Source organism: Silene latifolia, chromosome 10, assembly GCF_048544455.1.
Source record: "Silene latifolia isolate original U9 population chromosome 10, ASM4854445v1, whole genome shotgun sequence".
NCBI lineage: Eukaryota > Viridiplantae > Streptophyta > Magnoliopsida > Caryophyllales > Caryophyllaceae > Silene > Silene latifolia.
In genome coordinates, this window is record NC_133535.1 from 103,883,001 (window position 1) to 103,894,042 (window position 11,042).

Consider the following 11,042-nt stretch of genomic DNA (forward strand, 5'->3'; position numbering starts at 1 on the left):
GGGAGTGAAAAGGGAGATGTTTTAACCATGAAGTTAAAGAACATGTCTTTTGGAGTCAAGAAAGGAAAAGGGAAAGAAAAGTCCCAATTCAAGAAATCGTCAAAGAAAAATGACAAGGGAAAGGGGAAGGCCGTTGAGAATGGCAATTCCAAGGTAAAAAGTGTCAAGCTCTCAGAGGCCGAATGTTTCCATTGTAATGGGAAGGGGCATTATAGGAGGAGTTGTCCCAAATACTTGGAGGATCTCAAGGAAGGGCGTGTGACGCCTATTGGTATGATTTCCTCTCTCTATGTGATAGACGTTAATTATGCTTGTACTTCCACTTGGGTACTTGATACCGGATGTGGCTCTCACCTTTGTAACCATTTGCAGGGTATAAGGGACGTGCAAGCACTAGCAAAAGGTGATGTGGATCTCCGCATGGGCAATGGAGCTAGAGTAGCCGCCGTTGCCGTAGGGACCTATGTGCTCACTTTAGCTAGTGGTTTAGAGTTGTATTTAAATAAGTGTTATTTTGTACCAACTTTAACTAAGAACATCATCTCCATTTCCGCGTTAGACGCGGAAGGCTTTTGTTTTATGATTAAGGACAAGTGTTGTACTTTTTCTTTTAATGATGTGGTTTATGGCAAGGCGATTTCAATTGGAGGCATTTATGTTTTAAATGATGTTAATGACGTTTATCATATGGAAACTAAAAAGCTCAAAAAGGGTGATCCAAACGAATCCTACCTTTGGCATTGTCGTTTAGGCCACATAAACGAAAGACGCATTAAGAGACTTGCTTCATCAAAAGTGGTCAAACCATTTGGTTTCGAATCTTATGGTACATGCGAGTCTTGCCTTCTAGGCAAGATGACTCGTGCACCTTTTGCGGGAAAAGAGACACGAGCTAGTGAGGTTTTGGCTCTCATACACACGGATGTGTGTGGACCATTAACCATCAACGCTAGAGGAGGTTTTCACTACTTCATTAATTTTACTGATGACTTAAGTAGATATACTTAATGAAGAACAAGAGTGAAGCCTTTGACAAGTTCAAAGAGTTTCAAAAAGAAGTAGAGAACCAATTGGATAAAAAGATAAAGACTCTACGGTCCGACCGTGGTGGTGAGTATCTAAATATTGAATTTGATTCACACCTAAAAGATTGTGGTATAGTATCACAATGGACTCCTCCTGGCACACCGCAATTAAATGGTGTGGCCGAAAGGAGAAACCGAACTTTACTTGATATGGTTCGGTCCATGATGAGTCTAACTGAGCTTCCTAGTTCATTTTGGGGTTTTGCCCTCTTGTCTGCAGTATTTTCACTAAATCGAAGCCCGACTAAAGCGGCCGATAAGACTCCATATGAGATATGGACAGGGAAAGTCCCTCATTTGTCATTCATGCGTATTTGGGGTTGCGAAGCGTACGTTAAGAGCAAGTCTGATAATAAGCTTGCACCCAGGTCTGACAAATGTCTTTTTGTAGGATATCCAAGGGAAACACGTGGCTATTACTTCTACAATAAACACGAGAACAAAGTGTTTGTGGCTCGTGATGCTGTCTTCCTAGAAAAGGAATTTATTTCTAGGAGACAGAGTGCGAGAAAATTTGAACTTGAAGAAGTTCGAAAGCCACAAACCGAGAATGAGGTAGAGGAGAACGTGGAGGATAGCATTCCCTCTTCCTCTTAAACGGTAATTTTTCCTAGAAAGTCAAGTAGGATTTCTAATCCACCTGATCGCTACCTTGGTAACATCGAAGAAGATGGTGTTTTGTTACTTCTTGAAAGTAATGAACCCACTACCTACAAATCGGCCATGTCTAGTCCCGACTCCTCGCTTTGGTTAGAAGCCATGCGGTCCGAAATGGATTACATGTACGAGAACCAAGTATGGGACTTGGTGGATTTACCCGAGGGAGTGCGACCTATTCAGTGTAAATGGATATATAAAATTAAACTCGGCGTGGATAAACATGTCGATGTTTACAAAGCTAGATTGGTGGCAAAAGGTTTCACCCAAGTTCATGGTTTACACTATGACGAAACCTTCGCTCCAGTCGCTATGCTTAGGTCCATTAGGATAATCTTAGCGGTTGCCGCATTTCATGATTATGAGATTTTTCAAATGGATGTCAAAACCGCCTTCTTGAATGGTATTCTAGAAGAAGAGGTTTACATGATACAACCCGAAGGTTTTGTGGATACATCTAAGCCTAAGAAGGTGTGTAAGCTCAAGAAGTCCATTTATGGTCTTAAGCAAGCATCTAGGAGTTGGAATCATCGCTTTGATCATGTTATTAAACAATACGGTTTCACTAGAAGTGTGGAAGAACCTTGTTTATACATGAAGTTTAGTGGGAGTAAGGTTGTATTCCTTGTCCTATATGTGGATGACATATTGCTCATTGGGAATGATATTCCATCGCTCACTTCCGTTAAGGAGTGGCTAGGGAAACACTTCCAAATGAAGGACTTGGGAGAGGCACAACGAATCTTGGGTATCCGGCTCTTTAGGGATAGGTCCAAAAGGATACTAGCATTGAGTCAAGAAGCTTATATTGACAAAGTTCTTGACCGGTTCAATATGAAAGACTCCAAGAGAGGATTTCTACCTATGGGCCAAGGGATTACTTTGAGCAAGTCACAGTCTCCCTCTACCCCTAAGGAAATTGAACACATGAAGACCGTCCCTTATGCTTCCGCTGTTGGGTCTATCATGTATGCTATGATTTGAACTCGCCCCGACATTGCGTATGCCTTGAGCATGACAAGTCGGTATCAAGCCAAGCCTGGTGAGAGTCACTGGATAGCCGTAAAGAACATCCTTAAGTACTTGAGAAGGACTAAGGATTCATTCTTAGTGTTTGGAGGAGAAACTGAGTTGCGTGTAAGAGGTTACACGGACGCAAGTTTCCAAACCGATCGGGATGACATGAAATCCCAATCCGGCTATGTGTTTATGCTAAATGGAGGAGCTGTTTGCTGGAAGAGCTTCAAGCAAAGTGTTACTGCGGATTCTACAACAGAGGCTGAGTAGCTTGCAGCGTCTGAGGCTGCGAAGGAAGCTGTTTTTTTTTTGGTAAAATGTGAGTAAAATATATATCAAAAATGTAGGATTTACATGTAATGCAAACCCCTAGTTACATAAGGTGTTTATGACATAACCAATTTACATCATTAGCATTCTTAATCTCCTTCTCTCGTCCCCTAATTCTGTTTCTCACACCTTCTATAACCTGCAATGCAATCTGATTTGGGTGCACAAGGACTGCATCAATTCTGCACTTGTTTCGTTGATACCAAATAGAGTAGATTGCCCCCCAAAAGAGTGCAATCTGGACCCCTCTCTGGACATTAGTACCTCCTCTACTAGACCACCAGTCAAGATCAATCACCAGCGGGAAGCTGCATCCTGTATTCTGCTGCAGAGACAGCAGCACTCTCCTACTGTACTGGCAGGCAAAGTAGAGATGATTTAAGGATTCATTTGCCTGTCCACAAAGCAGGCAGCCAGCATCAACATCCATCCCATAGCTGATCAGTTTGTCCACAATATTTAGAGCCTCATGACCCACTAGCCATCCCATGAACTGGTGCTTTGGCAGAACCCATTTAGTCCAGACCACCTTATTCCAGCATACAGGTGGACTGGTATTCCTGAGCCATTCATAACAACCACTAGGTGTATACCCAGTTGGTTGTACCCCCCATACTCCATCCACAAACCCATGGGCAATTTCCTGCATAACCTTGCATATCCTTCTCCAAACCCAACTAGAACTAGTTGAAGGAGTGTACTCAAACCAATCTCTCCCTCTGATATGGTTCCATTGTACCCACTGTACCCATATGGAATCCCTGTTCTCAGCAATCCAGTTCACCAACCTCCCTACCATAGCCTTATTCCGTACTTCTTGATTCTTCAGACCTAAGCCTCCTTCTTCTTTTGGTAAGCAGACTTTTTCCCATGCTACTAGAGGAGTCCTCCTATATTCTGTACCATTATCCCATAGATAATTCCTACAAGTAGCTTCTATACTTCTTATGATGCCCTTAGGTAATATAAACATCGAAGCCCAGTAGGAATGCAATGTATTCAGGACTGATTTGACCAACACAAGTCTCCCTGCGTATGAAAACTTCCTTGCTCCATAACTATGAACCCTCCCACATATTTTCTCAATGAGACAAGCACAGTCTGATATCTTCAGTCTAGTAGTTTGGATTGGCATTCCCAAATACCTAAATGGAAAAGCCCCCTAAGTAAAACCTGATATCCTCAAAATATCAGACTTAATATGATCAGGTACTCCTCTAAAATAGGCATTAGATTTAGCAGGACTAATTTTTAGGCCAGAAGCTTTTGAGAATGTAGAGAAGGACTGTAACAAAAGCATCATGGATTTAGTGTCACCTTTACTGAACAGCAGGACAACATCAGCAAACATAAGACAGTTTAACCTCTAGTTTTTGCACATAGGATGAAAATGGAAATCATACTTTGTTGCAGCATACTTCAAAGTTCTGGTTAAATATTCCATACACAAGGTAAAGATCAGAGGAGACAATGGGTCACCTTGTCTGAGACCTCTCTTGCCCTTAAAATAACCAAACATTTCCCCATTGAGAGATAAATAGAAAGATGTAGTGGTAATGCACTGCATAACCATGCTTTGGAAATCAGCTGGGAATTTCAACAACCTCATTAACTCCTCCACAAACTGCCACTCCACAGTGTCATATGCCTTCTGCAGGTCAATTTTGAACAGACATCTAGCTGAAGCATTAGGTCTCTCATAGAGTCTAATGAGATCCTGACATATCAGGATATTCTCCTGAATGCTCCTGTTCTGAATGAATGCTCCTTGATTCTGGTCTACTATATGAGGAAGCACTGCTGCAAGTCTAGTACACAAAATTTTAGAGATAACCTTGTATACAACATTGCAACATGCTATAGGCCTGAATTGAGTGACATTCTGAGGTCTCTCACATTTTGGAATCAAAGTAATGGTTGTGGCATTGATTTGTCTGAGCAATCTTTTCTGTAAGAAGAAATCCTGAACTGCTCCAATCACTTCTCCCCCTACCTCTCCCCAGGCATCCTTAAAAAACTTACTTGTGTACCCATCAGGGCCTGGTGACTTAATATCAGGAATGCTGAATAGTGCATCTTTGACTTCCTTCCCACTGACAGGCCTCATCAAAACTGCACAGTTCTCAGGACTGCATTTAGGTCCCTGCCCTATTATTCTCCTGTGTATCCTTCCAATAGCCTGACTGGATCCAAGCAAACCTTTATAGTATTCTAGAAATGCTTCTTGAACTTGATCAGATGTATCACAAACTCTTCCAAATGTGTCCTCAATCCTGAAGACTCTATTCCCATGTTTTCTCTGCTTAAGTAAACCATGAAAGAAGGCACTGTTTGAGTCCCCATCCTGTACCCATTTATGTTTAGCTTTCTGAGTTAGAAAGCTATCTCTTGCTGCAGCTAGCTCTTTCAGTAATGCAGCAGCTTCTGATTCAGCTGCTCTTTTCTGCATATCTGAGGGATCCCAGCCTAGTTGCTCCTGCAATTCTTCAATCTGCTTTTGTTTAATGTCAGCAGCTTGCTCAATATCACTGAATTTCTCCCTGTTCAGTTGTCTAAGTCCAGGTTTCAGCATTTTAAATTTCTTGACAAGTTTAAACATTGGAGTCCCATCCACCTTAGACTGTCAGACACTTCTTACAATTGGAAGAAACTCCATGGATCCACCCCACATGTTAAAATATTTAAAGCTTCTCTTGCCCTGCACTTGCTTGTTACTACTCACAATACATGGGGTATGATCATACATCCCCTCAGGAAGAAAATGGGCATACAAATCCTGCAAATGATCACACCAATCCTTGTTAACCAACACTCTGTCCAACCTGCTATATATCCTCTCCTCAGGTTGTTGCTTATTGTTCCAAGTATATAGGGCACGAGTAGCAGCAATGTCCAGTACTCCACAGTCTGCCACACAGTCTCTAAAAGGCTCCATCTCAGATGAGGGCACATTGCCACCAACTCTTTCGTTTACTGCCAAAACACAATTAAAATCTCCTGATATAGCCCATGGTCCATCAATAGTCCTTGCAATTCTCTTCAAATGTCCCCAAAGAGGAGCCCTATCATTAATACCATTGAAGGCATATACCATAGTCAAGTAGAAAGTAATCCTACTCACTAATGATTCTACCTTCAAGTGGATAAATTGGGCATTGTATTCCAGAAATTGAACCCTAAAAGACCTAGGCTGCCAAAGAATCCATATCCTTCCTCCATTGTGATACCCACTATTAGTAGTTATGCACCAATTATTAAAATTATTTACAACCTTATGAAAAGCCTTACTCTTTATTTTGGTTTCTAACAGGCCAAATAAGCCTACACCTTTATTTTGCAAAAAGAAATTAATAGCCTTTTGTTTTCCTACTCTATTCATACCCCTCACATTCCAGAAACCTATACTATCCATTTGATAAAATAGGGGGGTTTACACTACCATTTCCAACTGTACCAGATTTGCCAGGAGATTTGCCAGGAGATTTGAGAACCTCTTTATAAGAATGTGCACCAAATGACTCCCTACTATATCCATCCTTTGCCTGTTCCTGCTCATTGCCTCCCCTTCTCAAAAATACCAGTCTTTTGATTGGAGTTTGCACCTTGGAAGGAGAAATCACCTGCTTATTAGGAATCAGTTGCAATTTAGATGTAACCATCTTCCCTTTTGAAGTAAATGTAGATTCATATACATACTAACATACTCATATATGTTAAAATTAATTTGTCATAAAATTAAAGATGGATTTTATGCATGCAAACATTAATTAAAGAGATGGAAAAATCTATATCTCACCATGTGATTTTCGGATTTATGGGCACAAGTGAGTTCACCTACTCACTTGTTCTTGAGCTCTCCAAATGGAAGAACAAGGACTCAAAGGTAGAATCCCTCCCAAAAGCATATACCCAAAGAATACATCTTAATAAACCAATACTATTTAGATCTAGTAATAATATTGGTTTTACCATAAAAATGACACAAAATAAATTGCATTTTGGCTCTTGAAAATTTCGGTCAAGAGGTGATGTTTTTGTGAGATTTTATTTCTCTAGAATTATCATAAATTGTAGAGAGTTCTTTTTGGAGAATTTTCTTACACTAGAAAAAGATGGGAAGAATGAATCAATGAATAAAGAGAAGAGCTCTCCTCTCTTTCTTGTGGGAGGCCGAAAAAGAGAGCATTGGGTAGTATGCCCAATGCCTCTTGTTTTTGCTCTTCTCAAAAGCTTAGGCTTGCAAGGCTAGTACTTAGATATCATGATTGTGTTTTCCACTCAAGATAAAAACACAATATATATCTTACACTACCTCCTCATTTTCAGGTTTTTAAGCATAAAATGGAGAACCCATTTTATTTTGTAATTTGTCAAATTTGTCACATGTAACATATTACATGACATGTCACAATGTAATGTATTTTTAACATATTAAAAATCAACATACTCATAAAATATGTCATTTACAAAATCGACTAGTAATTCGTAATTACTTGTACCAAAAATGTTTCCAAATTATAAACTACAACATTCTGTATTTATAATAATTTATTCATTCCGTTTCAATTGTTTCTTTAAACAATAATTTCATCCAAGTAATAAAATAGTTCGATTACTTAGACCGTGTCTTATTTAATCATATTTACAATAAGATACGTAAATTATACTCACAAAATCATCCGTCAATTTTAAGCAATTTAATTCACTCGTATCGGTATACGATTAATTAAATAATCAATTAAGAGTATTTCCCTATAGGTATGACCTAAGGGGATCAACTGATCACCACCGTCGCACGACAATAATGTCAAACTCTAGTCAACCAATCATTACCGATATGTGTGGACCAGTTGACTTGTAAAATATTACATCCCACATGTATTCTTAAAATGAGATTTAATAATGATATTTAAATCATGTGATCGCACTATTGTTGAGGACACATTTCCCAACAATCTCCCACTTGTCCTCGACAAGTGTGCGTCACCAATTCTCTTGTCCTATTACTATCTCCCACTCAATGCAAGGTGTCTTTCGGTCGTACTTGCAAGTGATCATATCGAGAGTGGTTTCCTCGATCCGGAGAATAACTGATTGACCGGATTTATCTATCATAGATACATTCCGAGCGTGGCCACGCATTTCCAATTCATTACTCCTCGAGTGGCCCTGAGATATTGTTATAACCCCGACAAGGGGTGGACAATTCCTATCGCACTTATTCCCTTCGACTAGCCACACCATCATAACCCAAAATATGCCCATTTGACCCCATTTACGAAGGTCGTAGTAACACAAATCAAAGTTAATCAAATCTGTGCCATCTTAGGTGAATAGTCTTTAGTCAAAAGAATCGACTCATTTGAATACTATAGCAGCTCTCGCCACGACCAGGCTATATAAATTTGCCATAACTCTATAAGCGGTCATAAGGCCCGACAAAACGTTCCTAACAGATCGCCTATGTGATCGACTAGTCATCTCACATGACTCTATGGCACTTGAACTTGCCATCAATCGCATCACACTCTAGTCACTTCGAGACGTCACCTCATACAAGTAACTATGGGCAAATACAATGTTAATCCGTGTTCACTTTAACGGGGTTCAATTGTCTCCACAACCCATTTGGATGTAACAAAGTATAATAAAAGAGTTTTAAAATAAAACTCGAACGACAAATGTGATTATCACATATGAATAGTCAATGCCTGATTACTATTTCATATTCTATAATCTAATTTGATCTTGTATTTAGTTGTTCATTTCAATTCAATTGAAATGACATGACTCATCATGTTTAGCCTTTGAGAAGGCTTTGGTTAGTAGGTTTTATCAACTTCTTGTACCTTACTCAACCTTACTACATACTCGTTTTCCTTTGTAATGTATACATTTGCATTACAAAACTTTCTGAGTACGTGTCGAGATCCAATAAAGACATAGGCCCTCTAGCCTAAGAATAGCTCCCACTTTTTTTCACGATTAAAGTGTGTGACTCATCTTTCTTGCACATCTCATGATCGCAAGTGTACTCAATTTCCGTTATAAATATCTCTCATTGTTCTTTATTGCCTAGAACGATTCTAGAAAATCTACTTCTTAATTAACATTGCCACAATGGTATCTTAACCATCCTAATATGTTTTGATTATGGTTTTGTCGGAAACCATGCGCAATCTCAATTGTCAATTGTCACTTGTGTAACACCCTTACACAATATTGCATCATAAACACTTTGGTTTACTTCCTTAATGCTTCTGCAAGCACTTAAGGGTAATCTTTATAGCTTATTTGGTAAAGATTACTTAAATTCGATTTTGAAAACAATTCATCATACTCAAAGCATATGAAGTGTTATACATCATTACTCATTTAATTGATCCGGCAGCGGAAGCAAATGGAATCAATCAAATATGTTCAATTTAATTGAACTGGTCATGGATCTTATCAACATAAGACTTCTTATTGACGCTAATATCACGTGGATTTATCTTTATAAATCCGTATATTAAAGATGTATTATAATACTCCAAAAGTCTTAAATTATTCGCAATGATCAATATGTCATCCACATATAAGACTAATTAAAACTTCCGTAACTCCCACTAAACTCCATGTATAAACACAACTTCTCGACTTATTGAGAAATGTTTTACCACATGATCAAAATGTTGATTCTAACTCAATGATGTCCTACTTAAGACCCTCTCTTAAGTTTCACATTATCTTAGGATTGCAAGAATCTACTAAACTCAAGACATGTATTGAATACATTCCTTCTATTGAAGAAGTGGGTTTTAGATTCACTCGCTATGTATTTCATAACCTCATGATGAAACACAATCCCTAAGAAGATCCAAATAGACTTAATCATTTCAATTAGTGCAAAACCCTTTGCAACCAATCTTGCTTTGAAATATCTCTTTATTAGTGCAAAACCCTTTGTCACTAATCAAGCCCTTTTGTTTCGGATTTTCATGGCTCTAAGCCTTGTATTGAGTTGTGACTTAAACACTCTTATGTAAGTCATATGTTCATTACTTTCTAGAAGTAATCAACTTGAATCAACCAATTTCTTTTGTAAGTTATAAGCTCTTTACTTTCTTAAAAGTAGCATGAATTCATCATTTTTAACAAGTGACGAATTTAACCTCCTAGGTTTTAAAGAAACAATATTTTACACAAAACGTCTCATGTAGCCAAGAAAGACCAGTTTCTTGCGACATAACATTCTCTGTGGCATTCTTTGTGGCTCTTGAATAATTTCTCCCACTCTGTCTTCTAAAATAACTTGTATTTTAGAAAGACAGCTTCACAAGCCGCAAACCCGTCGTACTCGTGAGAAAAGAAAGGGAAAAATGAGCATTTGTTTCTTGTGAAAACTTACAAATATGGTACCCTTACCATTTCATATCTCATATGATTTAGTGGAACATAATTTAGACAAAATGATAAAATCCCCAAGGGATCAAGTAACTCAAAGTAACTTGATCGAAGTCCAAACCATATCGAATAGCGTTTGATTTCTTATCCAACCACACATTGTCCCATAATGTGTGTTAAGAGAGATTAACTTGTGATACTATATCACATTTGCTTTGGCTTATATCAAAGTCTTCACTTTGATAATCCCATCACGACTAAATCGTGATTTCTTTAGCTCTTTAAACTTCTTTAAAGATTTTCTATTTACCTTATTAAGTTAACACATTAGCGTCAACTTGAATCGTTGGTAAAAGAGAATGATCAACCTATTATGGATCAATGATTTATAACCTCGATCTCCTTTTCAACCAAAAGGTACGAGATATCTTGCTTTGAATACAAGATACGCATATACCATTAATAATCTAATGGTTTCAAGAGTACTCGATAACTCTATGCGTTCATCATTCCAAAATCTTAAGGTTTAATCTTGGGTTACCAATTTTGAGTCTTGCATCATCTTCA

The 11,042-nt window shown here is 38.5% G+C and overlaps 1 protein-coding gene across 1 annotated transcript; it reads right to left on the reverse strand.

Annotated features, from left to right (window-relative positions):
* Positions 1–3,132: 3,132 nt before the first annotated feature.
* Positions 3,133–4,224, reverse strand: LOC141608004 (uncharacterized). The gene has a single exon (XM_074427356.1). It carries the CDS (start codon positions 4,222–4,224, stop codon positions 3,133–3,135), a length of 1,092 nt encoding a protein of 363 aa, XP_074283457.1.
* Positions 4,225–11,042: the final 6,818 nt, after the last annotated feature.

What these genes read in the sequence shown, in the direction of transcription:
- LOC141608004 (XM_074427356.1), bottom strand. Translation starts at nt 4,224, where the DNA reads ATGCCAATCCAAACTACTAGACTGAAGATATCAGACTGTGCTTGTCTC.